At 44.5% G+C, this 25,480-nt stretch overlaps 1 protein-coding gene and 1 non-coding gene across 2 annotated transcripts in view; both read left to right on the top strand.

Annotated features, from left to right (window-relative positions):
• Positions 1 to 20,717, top strand: part of IQGAP1 (IQ motif containing GTPase activating protein 1) — a 97,748-nt gene extending 77,031 nt beyond the window's left edge. Inside the window, exons 27-38 of the mRNA XM_069466585.1 lie at positions 760 to 900; positions 993 to 1,077; positions 2,178 to 2,410; positions 3,014 to 3,146; positions 4,204 to 4,306; positions 4,785 to 4,920; positions 5,682 to 5,769; positions 9,008 to 9,220; positions 9,944 to 10,110; positions 12,327 to 12,449; positions 16,125 to 16,233; positions 18,506 to 20,717. Coding sequence (XP_069322686.1) covers positions 760 to 900; positions 993 to 1,077; positions 2,178 to 2,410; positions 3,014 to 3,146; positions 4,204 to 4,306; positions 4,785 to 4,920; positions 5,682 to 5,769; positions 9,008 to 9,220; positions 9,944 to 10,110; positions 12,327 to 12,449; positions 16,125 to 16,233; positions 18,506 to 18,619 — 1,645 coding nt within the window. The 3' untranslated portion in view covers positions 18,620 to 20,717. The remainder of the gene's footprint in view (positions 1 to 759; positions 901 to 992; positions 1,078 to 2,177; positions 2,411 to 3,013; positions 3,147 to 4,203; positions 4,307 to 4,784; positions 4,921 to 5,681; positions 5,770 to 9,007; positions 9,221 to 9,943; positions 10,111 to 12,326; positions 12,450 to 16,124; positions 16,234 to 18,505) is intronic.
• On the top strand, positions 13,824 to 13,927 carry LOC138382297 (small nucleolar RNA U13). The gene has a single exon (XR_011233384.1). It is a non-coding gene; the product is annotated as a small nucleolar RNA U13 (small nucleolar RNA).
• Positions 20,718 to 25,480: the final 4,763 nt, after the last annotated feature.

Consider the following 25,480-nt stretch of genomic DNA (forward strand, 5'->3'; position numbering starts at 1 on the left):
TTTAGTTCATTCCTCCATGGCCCACAGCAATCTTCCTTAAAATGAAGATCTCCAATTTTTTTTTTAATTTTTAAAATTTTATTTTATTTTTTAAACATGGGAGTCTCGCTCTTGTTGACCAGGCTGGTCGCAAACTCATGGGCTCAAGTGATCCTCCTAAGTGGTTGGGACCACAGTGTGCGAACATGTCTAGCTTAGGTCTGTGTTTAAGGCACCCCTATCCCAGCTTCTAGGAAAGTCCAGACTTGTTAGTATTATGCATAGGGTCCTCCATGGCCTGCTTCCTGTTTACTTTTCCATCTTCATTTCTCCTCCTCTTCCTCTTTGCATTTGACCTTCCTTCCTAGAAGACTCCAGCTCTCCTTTTTTCCTGAGTTCAGGTGTTGCTTCCTTTCGGAAGCCGTCCTTGCTTTCTCCAGTCTGAGTGAAGCCCTTTCCCCATGGTCCTGCGGTGCATTTGCTAAACTTGTTATTTTTAGCACTGTTCCTTTATGATGATCTGTTTGCTCAGGAAGGGATCTTGTGTCTTGCCTTTGATTCCCAAGCGCCTATCATAGTGCCTGGCACACAATTCAAGGCACCCGATTCACAGTGGAAAACCTGAGTTCAAATTCTAGCCCTCCCACTTAGCAACTCTGTGCGCAGAAGCGTAAGTTACTGATCTCTCTGGTCTTTCTGTTGAGGAAGGACGTGGTCCCTGCCTCAGGCTGGACCTGGCTGTTGGTCTAACGGAGTTGGGGATTTTTTCTGCTTTCCCAGCAAACTGCCGTATGACGTGACCCCCGAGCAAGCTCTGGCCCACGAGGAGGTGAAGACACGGCTGGACAACTCCATCAGGAACATGCGGGCTGTGACAGACAAGTTCCTCTCCGCCATCATCAGCTCTGTGGACAAAATCCCGTGAGTGCCGGCAGTGGTCATGACCCCGGGGGGGCCGACCTTAGTGCCCTCCTGCCCCTTGGCCCTTCTCACTGAGCTCTGTCCACCCGCAGCTACGGGATGCGCTTCATCGCCAAAGTGCTGAAGGACTCGTTGCATGAGAAGTTCCCTGATGCTGGTGAGGATGAGCTGCTGAAGGTGAGAGTCTGAGAGCTGGCAGATTCCTGCCCTTGTACAGCCCTGTAGGAAAAGCCATTAAATAAACCTCGGTCAGGCCGGGGATCTTTAGTGCCTGAGGACCCCGGCAGCAACTCGCCATTGATTGTGAGCCTTTGAGAGCAACTGGAAACGTAAACGCTAACTCTCTCAGTGTGGAACCGTTCCTATGCAGTTTGAATGGTGCATAAACAGCAGACAAGTAGAGAAAGATGGATTTTTCCTGTCTGGAGATAAATTTCTTTGAGTCCTATCTTTTCGCTGGAGAACTGCTCCCTCTGCTGGTGGCGAGGCGAATAGTTGCAAGCGCGGTTGCTTCTGCTAAGGCTGTGGCTGGGAACTCTGACCCAGCCGTGCTCCTCCTCCTTTTTTTAATCTGAATGCTTTTTTCTTCTCTCTCCTAGTTCTGTGCTTTCCTACAGTGAGGCCTCGATTCTAGACTTTCTGTTCAGGTGAATTAATTTTATTTTTTCTGAATGAACTCTAGGGGAAATGCTGTGACTGCCCCCGAATTCTTCTGTGGAAGAGATGTGTGTTGAGTGAATTTAATTTCAAAGGCATGAACTTGGCCTTTGAAGTCTGCAGCATGAGGGTGATGGGGGTTGGACAGGTTGCACTGTGCTAATTAGGTCGTGTTTAAGGACTTATTTTAACTATGCTCATTAGGTTCTTATAACGAAAGCCCACCTGTGTGCAAGTAAAAAGTGCACGTAGATGACAGCAGCCTCATTTGCTACTGTGATATGTGAACAAAAGATGCCCCCAAATGCTTGATAACAGACTTTGAGCCTGTCATTTTTACCTTCTGAATCTGCTTTCGTTAATTACTGGTAGTGGTTTTCAGTTCTGTTCTCTTTCTTTCTTTCTTTTTTTTTTTTAACCACATCCAACAAAGGGATGATTGGTGGTTTTATCTAGGCCTTGAGAGAAAGTGTGTTTGCATGTGTGCATGTGTGCGTGTATTTTTATTTATTTTTTCCTCACAGGACTGCATTTTCTGGTTTTCTTTGCTAGCAAAGTCATTTGTGGCTTACTTGATGGTGTGGTTTTTCATACTCATCTTTCTGTGCCATCCGTTCCAGATCATTGGCAACTTGCTTTACTATCGATACATGAATCCAGCCATTGTTGCTCCTGATGCATTTGACATCATCGACCTGTCGGCAGGAGGCCAGCTGACCACAGACCAACGCCGGAACCTGGGCTCCATCGCAAAGATGCTGCAGCACGCTGCCTCCAATAAGATGTTTCTGGGAGATAATGCTCACCTAAGCATCATTAATGAGTATCTTTCCCAGTCCTACCAGAAGTTCAGGTAAGGGGAAAGGTGCAGGGTACTCAAAAGGTTCCGTGGGTATGTTTTTACCTCCCAGGGAAAGACAAGATTAAATACCACCCCTGGCTTCCCCTGCACTGCCATGTAGGATGCGTGTTTGACGTGCTCAGGGCCCCAGAAGATGATACATTTATTTTGAAGAGGATTTTCATATGAAACAGACAATAGTTAACATAAAAACAATGGTTATGCATTAGGCACGTGTTACTTGATAATCAGAGAAGAATTGGAGAGTGCTTTTAATATTTGCAAATTAACTTCTGGTTTTGTATTCAGTGCCTCGTCGCACTGTTACAGAGTGAGAGTTGCTTCTCCTGATGGCTCCGGTGTCTGAGAAATGTTTTAAATTACAGTTCAGTGGTTCCTGTGGGTAGAACTAACACTGTAAAACCAGGTAGAGAGAGAAGTTATCAGTCGCTATCCCAAGGCCGTCAAGTGAACATGTAGTACTTTGTCTAGAATTAACTGTCTCGACTGGCTTCTGTTTGAAATCATTGCATGATGGGCTTGTGGAGTGTCCTCTTGCCAGTTTCTCATGAGTATGTCCCTTGTTGGGGGGCTGCCTCCTGTGTTTATTTTCAGGCGGTTTTTCCAAACTGCCTGTGATGTCCCAGAGCTTCAGGATAAATTTAATGTGGATGAGTACTCCGACTTGGTAACCCTCACCAAACCAGTTATCTACATCTCCATTGGTGAAATCATCAACACCCACACTGTAAGTGTTTTTCTTTAATTACTTAATTCTGTTGCTCTGTCCTTAATTACCTTCCCTGGCTGCTGCTTATCATCTCTGGAAACCAAGTTATCTCACCTTCCTGTGATCTTACTGACACCACCTCTCCTTGTTGTCTCTCTTCCTTTGCTTATTATTCTTAACAATATCTACTGCTAAGTTTCTACAAGTTCTACCCGGGCCACCTGTGTCAGAATTACATGGGCTGATAGTTAAAAATGAAGTTTCTTGGACCCTGCCATAGGCCTACTGAATCGGAATCCCCAGCACTGGGCTCCAAAGTCCACACACTCTAGTAGTGGCTTGTTAAAATAATGTTTTTACTGCTCTTTCTTTTTTACCCCAGCCCTCTGCGTCATTTTTCTAACATGGCCAACAATGCCAGCTTCTTCCTCTGTGTAGCCTTGGAGTGGGTCTTTCCCTTGGGTGCTCCCTCTTCAGATCTTTCAAATGATTCATTTCTTTCACCTTTGGGGACATGTAGAACAGGAAATGAGGACACATGTGAAACGTAAATGAAATTTCAGGTACTATTATTTCTGAGGACGTCCCCTGGGATGATGGCATCTGGAAGGCTTTATTGAGTGCTGCTAAGATATGATAGCATCGGTTGGGTATACTTTTCTATGAATTAAAAGATGCTGTACACTGGAAACATTAAATAAAAGTCTGAATGTGAGTTATTTGAACAGGTTGTAGGGTACGTTGATGACTTCAGGTATTGAACTCTGTGGGTTTCATTGTTCTTCCTTAAACAGGGAACATTTGAATCCTTATGGCCATGAGGTTAAGAGAGTACCAGTCTTTTCTCTCCATCCTTCATAACATATATGTTCTTCAACAAAGCCCAGTGTGGTGCTTTATATAGTATATTGATTTTGGGGAGTTAATTTCCTGAGGATTGGCTTGCCAGTTCTCTGACTATAGGGGCTTTTCTGTCTAACCTCTTCTGTGCAGGTCACTGCTAGGCAGTGTGGGCAGGGGTCAGGGGTAGAGAGTTGAGTGTGGACATGGAATTGATCATTGGGTGTTGGTGCAGCTCCTGTTAGATCACCAGGACGCCATCGCTCCAGAGCACAACGATCCCATCCACGAGCTGCTGGACGACCTTGGCGAGGTGCCCACCATCGAGTCCCTCATAGGTAAGTTCTGACTTAACTGCCCAGATGGTGAGAGGGAACGTGACAGAGGAGTGCTGTAATGGTCACCTCCTGTTTCTGTCCTGTACCGAACTCTGGGTGTAGATTGGGAGACAAAACAGAGGTGGTCCCTGTCTATGAGGAACTGAAGTCCGTGGAAGAGATCATTTAAAATACAGATGCACATATAATTATAAAACAAGACATTATAAGTCCTGCAAAGGAAAAGGGTGCTTTGAGAGAGAATTGATATTACAGTGTTGAAGTGATTTGTCACTTATTTTTGAAATTATTTTATTGCTCATCCTTTGCTTTTACCATTTGGCTTAATACTTTCTTTCATTTCTCAGTAAAGAGTGTTCTTGCCATATTGCACGTGTTGGCTTATTTAAGTATCATCTTAGATTTGCATCTTTTAGTGGTATTATTTCCCCCCAATATCTCCTTTAATTGTACTTGTTCTACCCTTCCAAAACCTCAGGGGAAAGTTCTGGCAATTTAAATGACCCAAATAAGGAGGCACTGGCTAAGACAGAAGTATCTCTCACGCTGACCAACAAGTTTGATGTGCCCGGAGATGAGAATGCAGAAATGGATGCTCGGACCATCTTGCTGAAGTGAGTATGCAAAGCAGGAGAGCGAAGTGTGATCCAGAGATCGCTTGGCTCTGGTGAGTGAGCCTGCTCAGTGGCACCTGAGTCGGTCATCCTGGCCTTTCACAGTCATCATAGCTCTGGTGACGTCACATACTGTACTTGATACAGGACCTCTCTGCCTTATTTCGCTAATATGCTAAAATGAAATTTAAATCTTAGAAATCCTAACCGTGGTACCTGCTCTGTTCTATAGTTGCTTATATTATATGCACGATTAACTCAAGCCTTGGGCCTTGAGTACCGTATATTAGCAGCTGCTCATGGGACCTCTGTGAGGTGGCGTTAGTACTGCTGCTGCTTAGGTCCACTTGTGAGGAGCTAGAACACCTGGGAATATTTATTTCTTTTTTCCTTTTTTTTCTTTTTTTCCCTTTTTGAGGCAGAGTCTTGCTCTGTTGCGCGGGCTAGTAGTGCCATGGCGTCAGCCTAGCTCACAGCAACCTCAAACTCCTGGGCTCAAGCGATCCTCCTGCCTCAGCCTCCCGAGTAGCTGGGACACTACAGGCATGCGCCACCATGCCCGGCTAGTTTTTCTATTTTTGGTTACCTGGCTGATTTCTTTCTATTTTTAGTAGGGATGGGGTCTCACTCTTGGTGAGGCTGTTCTCAAACTCCTGACCTCAAGCGATCTTCCCGCCTTGGCTCCCAGAGTGCTAGGATGACAGGCATGAGCCACTGCGCCCGGCCCACCTGCTAATGTTTAAATACTTTTTTCATTTCAGCACAAAACGTTTAATTGTGGATGTCATCCGGTTCCAACCAGGAGAGACCTTGACTGAAATCCTAGAAACACCAGCCACGAACGAACAGGTAAAATTTAGGATTTAATGCGTTCCTTCATAAGGTAGATAAGCTCTCCTGTGATAGGCGTGCCAGCGTTAAAGGAGGGGAGACGCAGGTAAGAGGTGGTAGCCTGGGGGTGAGCATGGACGTAATTGGAGCCTGGTGGTAGTTAGGGCTCGTCTGAGAAAGTTACTGGTTCCTAAATCCAGAAGGAGATGTTCTTAGCACATGAAGCTCACTACTGGCGCTTACATGCAGAGAGTGTGCATGTATTCATCTAACCTGGGGCAGATTCAGTGAGTCCATCCAGTGCAGGGGATTAGCTCCAGGACCCAAATAGCCCCCACCCGCACCTCCTGCCGCTACCAAAACCCGAGGATGCTCAAGTCCCTTATTTACATATAACCTGTCTGTACTCTCCTGTGTATTTTAAATCGTCTCTAGACTATTTATGCCTAATGTAGTGTAAATGCTATGCAAATTGTTGTTATGCTGTATTGGTTTTTAATTTGTAATATTTTTTGTTATTTTTCATTGGTTGTTTTTTTTTTTTCCAAAGTTTTTTTGGTTTTTTGTTTGTTTTGAGAGTCTCACTCTGTTGCTCTGGCTAGAGTACAGTGGTGTCACCATAGCTCACTGCAGCCTCAAACTCCTGGGCTCAAGCGATCTTCCTGCTTAGCCTCCCAAGTAGCTGGGACTTGGCGTTGAGGCACATGACACAACGCCCAGCTAATTTTTCTGTTTTCATGGTGACCAGGTCTCACTCTTGGTGAGGCTGGTCTCACGCTCCTGACCTCAGCCATCCTCCCACTTTGGCTCCCAGAGTGCTAGGATTACAGGCATGAAGCACCACGCCCAGCCTTTTTTCAAATATTTTTGATCCAGAGTCAGTTGAATCCATGAATGCAGAGGGCTGACTGTAATTCATTGAATATTATATAGGTGGAATTCTATTAAGTGCTTTGGTGGGTAGAAGAAAAATGCAGAGTGTGGCTCCTAAACTAAATGAACTCATAATCTTGTTGGGGAAATACGACATATATACCTGAAATAATGATAAGACCATTAAAAATTAACTATGGTATTGACTATACAAATGATAGAAGTTTCAGGAAAGAGGCCAATGCAGAGTAATGCATTGGGAAGGCTTCATAAAAGAAGTAGAACTTGCCAGGTGCGGTGGCACATGCCTGTATTCCCAGCTACTCTGGGTCGAGGCAGGCAGATCACTTGAGACCAGGAGTTTGAGGCCATACTATGCTATGATCGTGCTGGTGAATAGCATCTGCACTCCAGCCTGGGCAATACAGTGAGAGACTCTGTCTATTAAAAAAGAAAAAAAAGGTCCAGGCACTGTGGCTTACATCTGTAATCCCAGCATTTTGGGAGGATGAGGTGGGAGGATTGTTTGAGGCCAGGAGTTTGAGAGCAGCCTGGGCAACATAGCAAGACCTCGTCTCCACAAAAAGTTTAAAAATTAGCCTGGCACGGTGGTGCGTGCCTGTAGTCCCAGCTATTGGGAGGCTGAGGTGGGAGGATCGCTTGAGTCCAGGAGTTGGAGGTTGCTGTGAACCATGATCGGGACTCTGTACCCTGGCTTGGGTGACAGAGACCATCTCTATTTTTTAAAAAATTTGGAACTTGAACCAAACTTACAAAGAATAGGTAGGATTTGGGTATGCACATAGGAGAGGACATGCTAGGCAGGAGAGCCTGTGTGGACAAAGGTGCAAAGGAGAAACAAGCAGGACCTGACCAGATGAAAGTGTAGGTGGGGGTGAGTGGTGAGAAGTGAAGCACAGGCACCCCATTACTGAGATCACTGTGAAATATAAATCCGGCACTGCAGAGATAAGGAGTAGCGCCTTCATAGGCTTGGAGACCTTTTAATGTTAATTAATTGGGCAGTGCCATCAGTTGAGTCATCCAGGTGTGCGATAAGGTCCAGGGGGCTTGGGGAGTGGAGCATGGCAATGGGAAGGGTTGGGTGAGTCACTGCATGTCTGAGACCCCTGTTTCTCATTTGTCAAATGAGAAAGTAGGTCAGGTCTTTCATTTTTAAATTTTAAGCATGGGAATCTGTTTCATTAAATGACAACTTTCTTAGAAGCCCAGTATACAAAGCAGGTAAAGTCGGAGCTACTATGGTAGCTCCAAGAATGGGGCGTCTGGAACCCAGCCCTCTGGGACCCTGTGGTGCCTCTGGAAAACTCTTAAGGCTGCACAGAAGACACGTGACAGCTCTCAGCTTTTAGATGCTCTGACTGGTTATTGATTAGATGTGTGTGAGGGGCAAGGAAAGAGGTATAACCAGGAACTGAAAAGAGTAGTGTTGACACTAGAGGAAAGAGGCATATTAGGAAAGGAAATTGTTCCAATTTGGGAGGAATTACAAGTCTGAACTATAAGCCATTCCAAATGTAAACATCCTAGTGCAAACAGCCCAAAATATGGCACTGGAGCCTTAGCCACAAAGATTGGGATCTGTCAACAGGGAGGCTGTCATTGACAAACTGAGAGTGAACAGAGAAATGGCCCTGAGTCACTGGAAGTACCCAACCCATGCTTAGGGCAAGAAGAAAATGCATGAAAGAAAAGGCACTGGATTTGGGGTGAGGGAATGGTAACCGGTGATGAGAGCAGTAGGTACAGAAGCCAGTAAGGAGTTAAAGAGAGAAGAAAGTGCTGAAAGAATGGAACAGCAAGTGCAGATCATTTTCTAAACGGGGACAGCAAATATCAGATGGTGACTGGGAAAGATGTCAGGATCAAGGGGAGGTTTTTCCTTGTTGAGATCGTGGCATTTGCAGCATGTTCGAAAGCAGCAGGAAGGTTTGAGCATGATTCAGCCTGGACAAGGTAGTAAAAAGAATTAGCAAGGGTTTACTGAGTACTGGTGTTGCCTTAGTGCAGTTATAACATTCACAGAGCTGCGTTTGGAATACAATTAAAGGGCTTTTGTGTCTCAAAATGTGATGAGAGATTTGATAGTGGAGTCCAATCACCCAGTCGTACCCAGAGTCCAGGAAAGAAGCCCTAAGAAGTTGTGTGATTTCAGGGATGTAATCGCTTCTAGATGGAAAGAGATCTGCCTCTGTTTTATGCAGTTTCTCATCTGTCATTTAGCAGGGGGCAAGATTTGTTCCCCTCTGCTTCCAGGATGGAGTTTAAGAACAAAAGAAATTCAGGTGCAGATATGTTACGTAAATTGAAGCTAAGGTTTAGTGTGGCGAACTTGCCAGGAACTTCTTTTTCTCATCTGTAGGAAGCAGAACATCAGAGGGCCATGCAGAGACGGGCCATGCGTGATGCCAAAACTCCTGATAAGATGAAAAAGCCAAAGTCTGGAAAGGAAGATGGCAACCTCACTCTTCAGGAGAAGAAACAGAAGATCCACACAGGTTTGAAGAAGCTAACGGAGCTTGGAACTGTGGACCCAAAGAACAAATACCAGGAACTGATCAACGACATTGCCAGGGTACTGCATTTGGGGGACAGAGATGGCCTGGCCTCGTTTAAAGCTGTTTGAGAGGCTCATAAAGAGACAGTGGAGACAGCAGCTGTTCAGATAACAGCACAGCCTCAGTTCACAGGCAGTCGGTGCCCTGCCTGCTGAGAAGCCACTTCTGACTCTGTCCCGAGGGCCTTGCCTGTCCGGAGGTGGCTTATTCTATGGCCTAAATTAATAGGGAGAAGACCCTCACTAGAGCCTCCGATGGCTGCATTGGACTTTGGCCTTAGAGAATTCTTCCAGATATTTTTCATGATTACTGTGAAAAATAAATTCACAGTAGTCCTTGATTTGTGCAAATCATTTCAAGCGAATGGCTTCGGTGGTGAGAGTTTAGGAGTCTCTGCTGTTGCGGTGAGATAACGCCACGCACACTTGGGGACTTGGTGATCACTGTGTTACGATTCTCTTTTTCTCCCCATCCCAACAACATATTTAAGAGGTCTGAACCAGCCTTGTAAGTAAATTCTAAAAATGTGTAAGTCTGAAAGTAACACATTTTTCCCCACTAGAAGATACAAATGGGAAAAAGAATTATCTGAATTTCTCTATTAATTTGTGAACACAGATGACCTGTTAAGAATGCATGGTCATATTCAAGGCAGAGTTAAGCACCACTGGGTTCTAATGTTAGGATGATTCAAGAAGCATATGACATCTGTTCTTATTTTCCTAATAACTGTGTTTCAGGACATTCGGAATCAGAGGAGATACCGACAGAGGAGGAAGGCTGAACTGGTGAAATTACAGCAAACATATGCTGCTCTGAACTCTAAGGCCACCTTTTATGGGGAGCAGGTGGATTACTACAAAAGCTATATCAAAACCTGTTTGGATAACTTAGCCAGCAAGGGCAAGTGAGTATTTTTTTTTTTTTTCAAAGAATAGATATCAGGGGAAAGAATTAGGGTGGGGAAAAATAAGTAGAGGCAACCGAAGTGACTTTGGAAATTTTTACCTAACACACTGGGTCTATTTATTGCGTTAGTCCTTTATTTTGCATTTAATTGTTTGTATAATTGACTAGTCCATTCGTTAGTATATGACGTAAATAATACATAGCTAAGCATCCCTTCTTCCCAGGTCTCTTCTTGGCCCTAGAATCATGGAAAGGAGAACATCTAGTGGTCCCAAACCTGGGTGTGCCTCAGAATCACTTAAGGAATATTATGAAAATTTAGATTCCTGGCTCCTCTCTACCTTCTGGGGAGAGGATCACAGACTCCAACTTTGTCCCAGGTGCTGAGGACAGTCTGGCACGGCCTTGCTGGCACTGGCCACGAGCCATCAGCGTGCCCATTTTACAGGGAGGGACCTGAAAACCCAGAGGGGTGAGGTGATAAGATCAGGTTCTACTCGTAGGGTTAGTTTATTTTTCACTCCTAACTATTCAAGAGTTTTCAAGTCTCAGAAGGACTGAAGGAATAGAATAAGAAACAGCCATGTACCCTTCACCTAGATTCACCTGTTTTTAACAGTTTGCCACATCTGCTTCCCCTCTCACTGGCTCGCTCACTCCTAAATCACATTGTCCTTTCCTCTCCCTCCCCGAGACTCCCTGTGGTCGCTCAGGCAGATGGGAAGGCACGAAAACCAGACCCATCTCACCCAGCTTGCAGAGCTGGCTCCTGTGACCTTGTGACATGTCCCTGCCATTCTTTGTGCACTTCCTGACTTTCTGACTTAAGATGTTTCATGTTCCACCTGTAGTTTCCCTCCCCAGGCCCAGAATGAACTATTGCCCCAAACATCCCTGGTTGCTTTTAATGAAGAATGATGTTTTGGCCGGGCGTGGTGGCTCACGCCTGTAATCCTAGCACTCTGGGAGGCCGAGGCGGGTGGATCGCTCGAGGTCAGGAGTTCGAGACCAGCCTGAGCAAGAGTGAGACCCCCGTCTCTACTAAAAGTAGAAAGAAATTATATGGCCAACTAAAATATATATATAGAAAAAATTAGCCGGGCATGGTGGCGCATGCCTGTAGTCCCAGCTACTCGGGAGGCTGAGGCAGTAGGATCGCTTGAGCCCAGAAGTTTGAGGTTGCTGTGAGCTAGGCTGACGCCACGGCACTCACTCTAGCCCGGGCAACAGAGTGAGACTCTGTCTCAAAAAAAAAAAAAAAGAGAAGAATGATATTTAGAACCAAGATCTAGACACTAGGTATGCTCATTGCCAGAGTGCTCGTTGCCAGAGTGCTCGTTGCCAGAGTCGTCTTTGCTTATAGGCCTTCTAAGCAGACAGAGTTAGATTTGTATTTCTTTGTTAATGGCCACATACAATTCCATTGTATAGATAGATATTACAATTTATGTAATCAATTTTCCCTTGCTGAACATTTGTTTCCAGTTTATTATAAAACATTCTGTAACAACCTCTTGTTCATATGTCATTTTGCAAATGTGAGCGTATTTCTGAAGATAAATTCCTGGAAATGTAATGGCTGGATAAAAATCTGTGCATTCGTGACCAGCCTGGACAACATAGTGAGACCCCGTCTCTACAAAAAGTAAAAATATTAGCCAGGCGTGGTGGCACAGGCCTGTAGTCCCAGCTACTCAGGAGGGTGAGGCAGGAGGATCACTTGAGTCCTAGAGTGTAAGGTTGCAGTAAGCTGTGATACACCACTGCACTCTAGCCAGGGCTACAGAGCAAGACTCTGTCTCAAAAAGAAAAAAATTATTTATTTGAAGTTATTTTTATTTTTTCCCTACACAGCTGAGGGGCTTAGACTGACTTCACCCGGCATTTGGTGCCATTCCCTCAGCTGGCGTGTGAAGCTCGCACTTATGGGTTAGGGGCTTAGACTGCCAGAAGGAGATAGAAGGGTTAAGACACTGAAATTCACAAGAGTGTTCTCAAGTTCAATAAAGATAAAAGCAATTTAGTAATGTCTCCCCTGTTTTGCAGAGATATTGCTTAGGCTAACCCTAACATTTATTTGCCATTTTAGAATTGGTACGTTACTTATGCTTGTGTAGGGAGTTTGTTTTCTGACCTCAGTTCCTTGAATTATCAACGGTGAAGATGCATCGTAGATGGTTACTTACAGAAAGTGACATGATGTAATTTTTACAGGGTCTCCAAAAAGCCCAGGGAAATGAAAGGAAAGAAAAGCAAAAAGATTTCTCTGAAATACACGGCAGCAAGACTACACGAAAAAGGGGTTCTACTGGAAATTGAGGACCTGCAAGTGAATCAGTGAGTATTTTTTTACTTTATTAGTTGATTTTTTATTTCTGCATTTATCACATTTTTATCTTCTTGCTTTTATTTCTCTTTTTCGGATGGTTACTTTTAATATTTTCTTATGTATTTATATATTTTTATGTGCAGAGTTAGGCCTCATACTCAGAATTAATGTCTGTCATAAAGAGAAAGTATTTCTTTTCCTTGTTTTGTGAAGCATTTGTCTCAGGGCATGTTCACATCTGTTTATTGGGGTCTGATCTTAATTTTAACTCTCTCTTTTTTTTTTTTTTTTTCTGAGACAGAGTCTCACTCTGTTGCCTGGGCTAGAGTGCCATGGCATCAGCCTAGCTCACAGCAACCTCAGACTCCTGGGCTCAAGCGATCCTACTGCCTCAGCCTCCCCAGCAGCTGGGACTACAAGCTTGCACCACTATGCCCGGCTAATTTTTTCTATATATATTTTTAGTTGTCCAGCTAATTTCTTTCTATTTTTAGTAGAGACGGGGTCTCGCTCTTGCTCAGGCTGGTCTCGAACTCCTGAGCTCAAACAGTCCACCCGCCTCGGCCTCCCAGAGTGCTAGGATTACAGGTGTGAGCCACCACACCCGGCCTTAATTTTTCCTCTCTAAAGCAGGAAGCCATTCCTTGGATTTCTTCTGTGTCTGAACCAAGAATAAGGAAGAGTAACAATAAGAGGAGTTTAGTTTATTCCACTTGTGGCTGGGAACCAGGGACTTCGCCTCTTTTCTTTTCTTAGCTCGCAGGTGTGACCAGATGTCTTCCCGTGGGTCCTGGGCCCAGCGGCATCAGCAAGCATTAATTGAGCACCTACCCAGTCAGCCCTGTGAACTTGGGCCACTGAGCTTTCTCCTCTTGTGTCTGATAAAAAAGGACATTTTTTAAAAAAGAAAGGTTTACATTTTTCTGATTCTAAAAATAATATATATTCATTATCAAGGTGTGAAAATATGGCAAAGCATGAGGAGAAAGCACCTATAATCCTGCAGGCCAGAGATACCCACTGATGGCATTTCAGTCTGTTTCCTTCCGTGCCCTGGTCACGTAAGGATGATCCCACCCACACGCTGAGCTACCTGCTCACTGTTCTTCATCGTAAACCCGGGTAGTGTTGATAGTCATGTATCCAACCTTTTCTCACAACATTGTCGGAAGCATTTTTCATATGTAGTCATTTTAATGACTACGTAATATTCTATATTTTAATCATTCACCTATTGTATAACACTTAAATGGACTTTACTTTTTACATCATTATGCACGTGATAATACCTTTATATGTAAATCTTTGATCTTTCGATTTTTAAAAAATAATAGATGCCTAAAAACGGAATTTCTGGCCAGAGTCTAAAAAATTTTTTTATGATCCTTTTGTAGTTCGTGAATGTGATGATTGGGTTTTCATGCTCACGTGTGAGATGTGTCTCCCTCAAACCTTGTTAGGACATTGGCACGTTACCTATCTGATGTGAAAAGAAAAATAATTTTTTAATTATAAAAATACATAAAATTTACCATCGTCACCCTTTTCAAGGGTGCAGTTCAGTAGTGTTCAGTAGATTCACACTGCTGTGCGACAGATCCGCAGGAGTTCAGCAAACAAACTCTGCGCCCGCTGAACAGCGGCCCCGCCCCCCGCGCCCCGCCCCTGCCCCTGCCCCGCCCCTGCACCGCAGCTCTGCTTTCTGTTTCTGTGCGTTTTACTGCTCAGTTTCCTCACACGAGTGGCATCACATACTAGTTGTCTTGGGACTGGCTTGTTCTACCTAGCATGATGTCCTCAAGGTTCACCCACGTTGTGGCATGTGCCAGGACTTCTTTCCTCCGTAAGGCTGGCTGTGTCACACCAGGCGTGCTTTATCCACCCTGGTGGACGTTTGGGGCGATCCCCTGGCTTGGCCACGGTAAATGGCGCTGCCGTGAACGTGGACATGCAGGTATCTCTTCAGCTTCCTGCTTCCAGTGCTTTGGGACGTACGCTCCAAAGTGGGTTGCTGGACCATATACTCTGTTTTTAATTTTTTGAGGAGCCTGGCATACTGTTTTCAGAGTGCTTGAGAAAAATTTTAAACTTATATGTATTTGCCAAAACTTTTACCAATAATCTGAAGTGTGTATGAAAGTACTCGTCTCACTACTTCCTTGCTACTATTGAATAATAATATAATTTTTGATGTTTTTGAATTCAGTAGTTTTTTTGTCTTTTTGATAACTTGTATTTCTTAGATTTCTTGTTGAGGGTTATTTTTGTTTTGTTTTTTTAAACATGGCTTATTATCTATATTTTCTCTGGTCAGTTTTTCAATTGGGGGCCTTAGTCTTTATTTTTTATTTATTTATTTATTTTTTGAGACAGAGTCTTGCTCTGTCGCCCAGGATAAAGTACAGTAGCATCATCATAGCTCATAGCAACCTCACTCCTGGGCTCAATTGATCCTTCTGCCGCAGCCTCCCGAGTAGCTGGGACTACAGGCACGTGCCACGACACCTGGCTGATTTTTCTATTTTTAGTAGAGACAGGGTCTCACTCTTGCTCAGGCTGGTCTTGAACTGAGGTCAAGCGATCCTCCCGCCTCAGCCTCCCAGATTGCTAGGATTATAGGCGTGAGCCACTGTGCCCGGCCTCTTTGTTTTGTTTTATTTTCTGTGGGCTTTTTGTTGAATACTTTATGGATTTTTTAAAACTCTGTCTCATAATATTTATTATCTCTTCCCTTTTTTTGGTCCTTATTTTCCACTGCTGTTCAAGTGCCTTCCTCTAATTGCCTCTCTAACTTCTTTTTAATTTGTTTCTATGGGCTCAGAAACCAATTGGCCAACCGATTCTGTTAAAATAATTTATCACTTAAAATAAACATCTTTAAGGAATAACCGGGAGGTGCTCCATTTGAGTGAAGTGCGCGTGTGTCAGTGCGTGGACTTTGTGACCTCTCTTTTAGCTTCTCGGTGGCCTCTTTTGCCTCTTTCGTGGTTCTCAGCTCTGTTCGTAGTACGCAAGGGAACTCCACAGTTGTGTTCTGGGGTGATACACTTTCATCACGTGGGGAACAGCGTAATCTTTCCTTCTTCTGGTGCTATAAAATGTCCTGGCATGTAACATGTTGAGAATGAATGATACCTTAAATATTCTTAATAGAAATTTATCTCTGGTTATTCTCAGCACATTTATATACATAGTATCTGCTCTTTCCAGAAAACCTCCACCGTTTGTTGTTGTGGTACTGACTGCCTTTTGTTTACTTACGTGCTTCTCCCAATCCTTGAAGATGCATGCATTCAAGCACACAGCCTCTCCTTCCAGCCCAATTTCTTCCTTTTTCTCCTTTTACCATTAGGTCTCATTAGTGGCCAGCCACGTGGAAGGCCAAGAAAATCCCCGGATGTCATCCCATCACGGGCCACTTGTAGCATTCCTCAGTGTTCCTCTTTCAGTAGAATGCAGTGCTGCGGGCAGCGGCTGGCGCTCCTCTCTGCAAGTCCTGAGCAGATGACGCTTGGTGGCAGCCCACGCTTGGTGGCAGCCCACGCTGTTTGCCTGCAGAAGTACTTCAGACTTGTATTCTCTGCCCCTTTGCACCCTTAGACTCGGTTCGTCTCCTTCCCCCGTTTCACAGGATTTTTATATGCAAACAGAAACCACACCCTTATGATGTTTTGTTTCAACAGGTTTAAAAATGTTATCTTTGAAATCAGTCCAACAGAAGAAGTTGGAGACTTTGAAGTGAAAGCCAAATTCATGGGCGTTCAAATGGAGACCTTTATGTTACATTACCAGGTGGGTTTGCCCCGTGGGCCCAGCAGCTTTCCGGGTGCGGCTCTTGTCACGGTCGGAGGGGCAGGTAACCAGGAGACCCGCTCGGGGAAGGCTGGCCACGGTCGGCGGGCGCGGCTCCACGCGGGGCAAGGGCTGAGGGTTTCGGCGTCGGGTCTGCTCGGCGGCTCCGCAGAGCTCTCGAGTTGTGCACGTTTTCGGAAAGCGTCTATCTGCAGCCTCTGCCTAGCGGTGCAGCTGAAATGAGCCGAGCGCCTAAGGACAAGTGTTGACGGCGCAAAATTGGGAGCCTACTTAGTGGGTTGAAATCTTTTTTCTCATTTTGAGTTGCTGTAGGTACGTTATAGGCACTTAAAGGCCAGATGCACTTCTGACAAGGTGTGTGTAAATTTTTTTTTGTAAACTAAATTGCATCTTAAATTCAAAAAGAACTCTGCTGTGATTCCTTTTTTTTTTTTTTGAGACAGAGTCTCGCTCTGTTGCCCGGGCTAGAGTGAGTGCCATGGCGTCAGCCCAGCCCACAGCAACCTCAGACTCCTGGGCTCAAGCGATCCTCCTGCCTCAGCCTCCCGAGTAGCTGGGACTACAGGCATGCGCCACCATGCCCGGCTAATTTTTTCTATATATATAATTTTAGCTGTCCAGATAATTTCTTTCTATTTTTTGTAGAGATGGGGGTCTCGCTCTTGCTCAGGCTGGTCTCGAACTCCTGAGCTCAAACGATCTGCCCACCTCTGCTGGGATGACAGGCGTGAGCCACTGCGCCCGGCCTCTTTTGTAGCATAAAGAGCACTAATTTTTATTTTGAAAGTTTTTGCACATTAAAAAAACCTCAGGGCCAGCGCGGGTTCCCAGGTAGTGTCCGGACCCGGTCAGCTTGGTGCGCGGCGCCCGCCGGTCTGCCCCGCGCTCGCCCCGCGCGGGCGCCCCTCTGCGCAGGCGCGTCTGGGCGTCTCACGCCCCGCCTTTGTCGTTCCCTCGCTAGTTGAGCGCTCGCCTGTGCGCTGCCCCCGAAAGCCTCCCCGGCCACGCCGGTGTAGAGGTTTCCCCTCTGCTTCGGCGGCCCTTAGAGACACCCTCTGTTTACAGGGGGTGTTGACTGACTCGCCTCGCCTCCCCGAAACGCCGAACTCCTCAGTCCTTTTGTTTCCTTCTCGGTGACCAGTAGGCCTTTAGAACATGGTAGCCGAACAAACGGGAGAGGATTCTGTGACGCACGTAGCAAGCTAAAGCACTTCACACGCAAAAACGATGCTCTTATTTCCTCAGTTTCCCCAATTCTATTAGGCAGCCGGTCTGCCCAAGGTAATGTGTTCACTCATGTACAAATTCATGCATGTGGAGCGACTGCCGGGCGTGTGGGATCATGCTGGGCACAGGTGACATATCCCAGCTTTCCTGGGGCTGCCAGGATTTTTCCAGAAGACGAATTGGTTGGACTTTTGGGGCCCCCTCAAGCCCTTTGCCTCCTGCCTTCTCCCTCACCGCTCTTCCGACGTTCGGGGGTGAGACCACCCGGAGCTGCCGAGCTTGTTCTGGGCAGTGGCGGGAAGAGCGGGCGCTTTGCGGCTGGCTCGGGACTCGCCACGTCCGACTCTGTTCTGTTGGGCAGGTTGTTCAGCATCTCTGAGCCTCGCTGGCTCATCTTTAAAGCTGGATGGTCGCACCTCGTAGAATTTTGTGTGGACTTAACAAGATACCATCCAATGTGCTGTGTTGCCAAGCTCATGGTGGCCGCCTAATGAATGTGAAGTCGTCTTTTCCGCTTGCCTTCAGGGTAGAAAAGCTTTCTCAAGTGAACCAGAAATGAAGAAGCCAGTAGATAGTACTGAGACAACATTACTAGCCTTGTCTCGTGTTTAATGGTTAGTGTATGTCATCGCAGGTTGAAATGCCTTCACCTTTTCCAGATTTATTAAAATTGGTGACCCATAACGTAGATGAAATGGGAAAATGTCATTGTAACTTCTGAAATAAAAAGCTTAGGTGTGTGTGACACCTGAGCGTGCCTCTTTCTCTTTCCCTGTTTTGTGTATTTTGATATGAACAACATGACTTCCCAACTCCAAATTAACCAGCGGATCACATCGGTCAACGTGCCCGTTGCTCCAGCTCTCGGGTGGCTGTGCGGTGGCAGCTCCCAGCTGGGGACTTTCTCTCGCCCACGTCACATCTGGCACAGAGGCTCGCCTCCCTCCGCCCGGAGCCTCCCCACATCGCGTCCTTTCTTTGCCTGTTCCGCAGACTTAACTGTCAAAATGTTTTTTTTGAACAGGACCTACTGCAGCTACAATATGAAGGCGTCGCAGTCATGAAATTATTTGACAGAGCTAAGGTAAATGTCAACCTTCTGATCTTCCTTCTCAACAAGAAGTTCTACGGGAAGTAATTGATCATTTGCTGCCGGCCGGGGACGAGGAAGGGAAGGAGCACCCACGGCGGCCTGTCTGGGCTCCTCCTTCACTCCCTGGGGGCACGGCCCCGCCGGCAGCCATGCCTCCGTCTGCTACACTCCTGACGCCACACTGTTACCTGCTCTGCTCTGACCGGACATTCGTTGTCCTTTCTTCATAGTGAAATTTTGTTTCAGGCTTAGTCTGACCTTTCTGGATCCTTCATTTTCTTCCATCACTTAGGAAAGTGTGGAACCTCCAGTAAAATCTCTCTGTTGTTACAGTCTTAGAGGTTGCATTGCTGTATCGTAAGCTTTAATGTTTGTTTTAATTAGCGGTGGGGACAGTAGGACTTGAATTCTTGTTATTCAGAAGGGGAACTGTTAGCACCAGGAACACACATACATATGAGATGCACAGCTAAAAGGCCAATTATCAACACTTACTAGGTTGTCCTTTAGAAGCGAAGTTCCGTTATATTTCTGTCCCATCAGTAAGATTGAAGTATGTGGGGGATCATTGGTTCTTTTCCATTCTGTTTACCTCTATGGGCAGGAGCTAATGCAAGTCACCGTTCTGTGTTCAAAGGAAGCATTTCTAGAAAAAAAGGAGATACCGTTTTTAAATTTCACCATCAAGTTTCAGCAATTCCATTTGTGTGACTCCCTCACCAGTGGATGAGGGAATCTCACTGATAAAATTTGGCTGTTTTGGTAAATTCAGAACGGGCTGAGGCACCCGCCCGTTCTTACTGGTGCACAGAGATCGACTCAGTTCTCGGAGACGGTCCTCTCCGCCCTCACAGCGGAGGAAGGGGTTCGCCCTGGCATAGAATGTAATTGTTTTCTTAACTGTTTTATATCTTGAGTGCCTTATTAAAGCATAGATTTATTTCTTAAAATGTGGGTAATAGGAATTTTAAAGATTTATATAATGCTACAAAAGCCTTTAGAATACTCTTAAGAAAAGAGTTTTTTAAAAAATTGGTTTATCTGTATATCTGAACTCTTAAAACTTTTATAGCTAAAACACTAGGATTTATCTACAGGGTTGCAGAGAGAATCCTGCCTTAAATAGTCTAAAACAAAACCAAACAAAACCAGCCAACCCACGTCACACTTGAGATTAAAATAAATTTCCCCCGTTTCTTTCTCCTCTTTTGCTACCCACATTATGCCTTTATTTTATGAACCCCAGTGTTCTGGGCCTAGTCAAAATTAATTCATTTCTAAACATTGAATTTAGGAAGATTTTGTTCATGGATAAAAAGTCATGTATACTTATTTTTGAAAAAAATGTTTATCCAGGAAAATACATTAAAATCATGCTACTGAGCCTCTATTTCCTTTGATGTTTTGGTTCAGTGTTCTTTTATCATAAAACTTAATATACATTTAAAAATTTGCTGATGTATATTTAAAGCCAATAAACTGTTTTAATTAATAACAAAGTGCTGCGTGTCCCTATTACAAGTGTAGGTGCCGGAGAAGTTGCTGTGAGATCGTTTCCTCAGCCCCAGCGCGCAGCGCGGGGAAGGGCTCACCAGTACCCTGCCCTCGGTTTTTGCTGTATTTTGGAAGACAGTTATTTTAGTAAACATTTTTCTCAGCTTAAAAGAATATGCTATTACAACTAGCATCACCTCGAAAACTGGGACCGACCAAGTGTGTCAACCCTGTTTCCTTAAAAGAGGGTATCCGTCTCACAGGCCACATCCAGACAGATAATAATCAGCAAAGTTTGTAACTCCTTTAATAAAATGATTCAATTATTTGTAAGGATTATAGTTCCCTTAATGAGAAACTTCCACTGCAAAATAGCACAAAATGCACTTCAAGAATGTTGATGTGATGACGACTCTAGAATTACTAAGAGCATAGAGAATCCCTAACTCAAGTTGTGGCGCCCACACCACGTGGCTTACAGATTTTATTTATTAGCTGTAGTATTCTCTGTCTCATCTCTCCTTCTTTGACCTTCTCTTCAAGCAGCCATTATGACATTTACCATGAATTTACTTCCTCCCGAGAGTCTGGACTGTGCTGCACACAATTGCCTTTGTATCTCTGTATGAAATAAAAGGTCATTTGTTCATGTTTGTGTTTATTTTTCTCAGTTTCATTGTTAGCAGTTCCTGCTAAACAGTGTCAACTACAGTGAGACTTAATAGTTAGAACTACAACAGAAAACAACCCCTTCCTTTACAGTCTTTTAAAGGAGCAAACGCAATTCCACTATCAAGTCACTGAATATCTCAAAGTGATTTTTAATGTTGAGTGTACCATTTTTAAACTTAAAATATCCTTACCTGACCTCGTTTACAAAGTATCCTTCTATTACATGCTTAAGGTATCTTCAACATACAAGCAAGGGGGTGAGGGGAAGCAAACATAATGGCACTTAATTCTGACGGGCTCGTGGCTGGAAGTTGACAACGGCAGTGGCATTTAACACGCCGTGGACAGCTCGCTGGGTGCTGAGCACGTGGGCGGGTGTGCCCGCCGGGCGCTTCTATCCTGTGTTACATGCGAATTACCAGAAAAGACTGGGGGAAATTGGGTGTGGAAAAAGTAAACAGCGAAAGTGGCTTCCTCGGGGTCAGAGGGCAGCCTACTTACAAATGTAAACGTCTTTATGCATCCTGTTGTGTTTGTAAACTGGCTGGAGTCGCCATTAGAAAATTAGTGACAGTGTGAAATAAGAGGGCAAACGGAACACTTCTAAAATAAAACGAAAAATCGGAGGTGACAATGGTTTGTGCAGGTGGCTGGGGGTGACCCCACACGACTCTGAGCAAGCGGGGAGGTAAGAAGCAACTGTCCCTGTGGTGAGACCTCGCGCAAGTCGCCCCTCGGAGTCTGTTCTCACGGGAGGTGATGCTGTCTGGTAGGTTTGTTATTGAAACCTGAAATACTTTTTATAACTTGTGCTCTACGGTCTGCAAAGGAATCAAGGGAGTTAGGTGCTTATTAAGGTATGATAATATCAAACAAGGAGAACGAGACAAAGGGAAGTCAGAGTACGACGGAAGCTGGAGTGACACTAGCAGGCACAGTGAATAAAGGGGACTGGAGCTGTCACAGCCATGCTGGCCACACCTTTGCCTGTGTAACCCTGAAAAGAATTTGAGAAAACTCAGATATCCCTTCACACATTTAAATTTGACAACTAAATTTTTATGTTTAAGTTGTAATGTGTATAACTGCCAACAATGTGAATTTCAGGATAAAAATTAGCCCATAAAAATAGCAAATGGAATCCACTATCATTCACTTTTAAAAGTGCATGAACAAAGCTCTTGGCCAGTTGGAAATTTTACAACTTTTTTTCTCTTTAAACTCATATTTCTAGTCCACTTCTCTCACAGAATTTTATCCTAATATAATATTTTAAAGCATGTCTTACTTTTGATTCATCTGTAACAAAAATTAAAATTTATTTTCTGTGACCATAAGGCTATAAATCCAGAAAAACATTTTGCACGCTTACATTTATTGTTAGTACATATGTCATCATAGTAACGAAATATATTGTCTTGAGGTAGAATTCTAAAAGATCTTTGAAATGCATTTCTTATTGAGACAAATGAAGGTGTTGTAAAATGAAGGTTTAAAATTTTATGGATAAATTTGCTATGAGTTAAGGCTCATGACCAACTCTTTTCCTACTTTTCATTTCTATAAATGTAAGCTCTGAGAAACATTGAGGTGTTTTATTGTAGGAATGTCACCCGTTTCTTAGGAAATATCCAAAAAACCCTCAATGATTTATAATAAATTATAACATGATGAGGTCCTTCAATTCTGTTAAAAACAAAATTACTCAATTTGGAGAATAATTTATTATCTAATCATTAGATCATCTATTTTTCTCAGAACTTGGAAAGTAGACAAGGGCTTTGCCAAGACTTTTTAAATGACTTAATTACACTCATAACCGTTTGACTTAAAGATGACTCGTTTATTCAAATATGCTAAGATGCTTTGGGGAAATAGAAATATTTTAATACTTGGCACTACAATTTTTACACTTAGTATGGAAAACTTTTGACATATAAGCAGAGGGAACAGTATGATGAACTCCCGTTTGTCCACCTCCGGCCTCTCCAGTTACCAACGCATGGTCAGACTCGTGTCACCTCCACCCTCGCCCCTGTGGGCTGTTTTGACAAATCCCGGCTATGGCATCATTTCAACCACAAATACTTCCGTACATATCTCCCAACACAGCTTTCTCAACGGGGACCAGTTCCCAGGAGACATTCGGCCACGTTGGGAGGTATTTTTGTGTGGCCTGAGGAAGGGGGCGCTCCCGGCTCCCAGTGGGCCGAGGCCAGGGATGCGGCATCACATCTCACCGTGCACCGTGACAGCCTCGGACGCTGACAGCACCTGGCGTGTGACTCCACTCACAGATAAGGACTTTACAAAAATCCCCATACCATTATCACACCTAAACATTAAGAATTTTAAAATATCAAATATGCAGTCATTATGTAAATTTCCCCATTCATCTTTTAACAGTTTAAACGGTTTATATGTTTGCATCAGGTGCCTAGCAAGATCCACACATTACATTTAGTTGTAAGTCTCTAAAATCTACAAATTCTTTTTTTCCTTGCAATTTATTTGAGTTTGATCCTGTAGAATCTCATGCTGGGTTTCTCATTTCATCCTTGTGGATCAGACTCGGTTTCAAACTGTCGGCAAGAGTATTTCAGGATTCCTATTACGTCACATCGGGGGCTTACATGAATATCTTTATGATGTGAAGACTGACCACTGATTCAGACGTTGCCAGCTTAACCAGTTCATGGCAGTTTCCCAGCAGCTTTTCCCCACACACCACCTGGACTCAGCAGCCACTGGCAACGGCGGCCTAGATTTCTTATTAGGGGTTGCAAAATGGTGATATCATTCTTTCTTCATTTAACAGAATTCTTCTAAAAATAATTTCCTCTCATCAACTATTTTGTTGCTTTTTAGAACATTAATATTGGAAAAGATGATGAATGATTCATTTTCTAGCTTTATTTACCAGTTTTCAGGAATAATTGGTTCCCTAGCATCTTCTGAAGGTGACCAGTGAGGTTTTTTAAAAAGCATGAACTCCTGGACTTTTAATATATGTGATGTCTTTCAATCCAACGCATGTATATACATACATACATGCATATGTATATACATTAATGCTGAAACTGTCCTCTCTTTGGCCAATAGAAATACCTTCATGGCTACTGTGGGGTCCTTCTGACATGGCCCAGTCGTCTCTGATAGTTCCTTCGCTTGCTGGTACACGATGTTCTGGCCTCACCTTGTTACACTTCTCACCGCAGACCTGGAAGCAGCCACTTCTCCGAGGAGCCCCGGTGACTATTAGGGGACGTGGTATTTGGAGACTATGGTCTGGGTGCTAGGACAGCTCCTCACCACTAGGTCAGTCATTGCTTCCAAGCTTTTTCAGTGGAAATTGTTTAATGGAGAAAAACACTTCCTGAGTTGCAACCAAAAAAATTTTATATAGAATATTTTTATCTTAAGATATGCAGCTCAGTTAAAGAAAGGAATGCCCTGATTAGTAGCATTTGCCAATTGTGCGGTATAAATACTTCCCCACAGCTTGATGTCATCAGTCACTGAATGCACAGTTGGGAGGAGACGCCAACAGCTCGCGTGAGCTGGTCCTGAACTGCTGATTCTATTCCAAGTGTAACGGGGGATGCTGATGGGTTTGAAGAAGAGCGAGGAGAGATGTGGGCTCTGGAAATGTGGAGGATGGATGTGGGCGGCGAGGCTAAGCTCAAACAGGCCGTGCCGTGTATCTTCTCTTTGTCCCTCCAGACCCACTCTCCACCCCCGCCCGGTGCCCTGGGAAAGCCGGCCACAGGGGCTGCAGCTCTGTCTCTAGCTTCCGGTTGGTTCCGCCATGGGAGGCACCTCGGGAGATGGATGTCTGGACGCAGGTGAAGTTAGGGTGGATCCCGCCAGGTCACTGTGAGCTGGCGCCTGTCAGGCAGCTCCTGCATCACCTCCCATCGCGCAGGCAACTCCTCCCAGTCCCTTCAGGCCTAGAACTAATGATTCCTGCTGTAACCAGCCCCGGCGGGCACTGCCGTTCCCTAAACTCCTGCCTCTTTATTAACTTCTCTTCCAACGACTCCGTTTGAGTGCGCCACCTGTTTTCTGCTGGGACCTTGACTGATACACAGTGGACCAATTAAGGTCTCAATTAGTGAGAAACGTGGTGGCTTGAATTGGATCGTGGTTGTGAGCTTGGAAAGAGGTGGGTGAATTCTAGAGCTATTTAGGAAATAGAATTGATTTACTGGATATTGGGGGACGAACAGTGGGACACTGGGCCGCAAGTGCTCCCCAAGAAGCATTCCGTGATCAAGGAGGTTTGGGAAGTGCTGGCTTCCGTCACTCTACTTGGAAGTCACAACACATATTAAAAAGCTCTGAGAAGTCTTACAGCCAAAAAAATCTGCTTGCCTCGCTGCAACCTAGCTCTCCCCGACTGTATCTGGCCGTGAAATCCCCTCCCTCTTACTCTCAGGAAGCTCCTCTGAGCCACCTATGGAACTCGTTCCGTGGAACAGTCTGTGAAATGCTGGAGAAACAGGAGACTAGAACAGAACCCGACCTTATGCTCTCAGCAAATGGTAAACAGTACTTAGAAAACAAAAAAAGGCAAACATGTACAATGCAGCTCTGACTCTAAAATGGAAAATAAAAAAAGAAAAAAAAAGGCAAAAATGTGCATTTGTAACTCACATTTGCTAAAGAATTCTGGACACCATTCTACATGTCTAGTTTGGTAAATTTGATTAAAACTTTTCATCTTAAGGTGCAGATATC

Source organism: Eulemur rufifrons, chromosome 3 (assembly GCF_041146395.1).
Source record: "Eulemur rufifrons isolate Redbay chromosome 3, OSU_ERuf_1, whole genome shotgun sequence".
NCBI classification, from domain to species: Eukaryota; Metazoa; Chordata; class Mammalia; order Primates; family Lemuridae; genus Eulemur; species Eulemur rufifrons.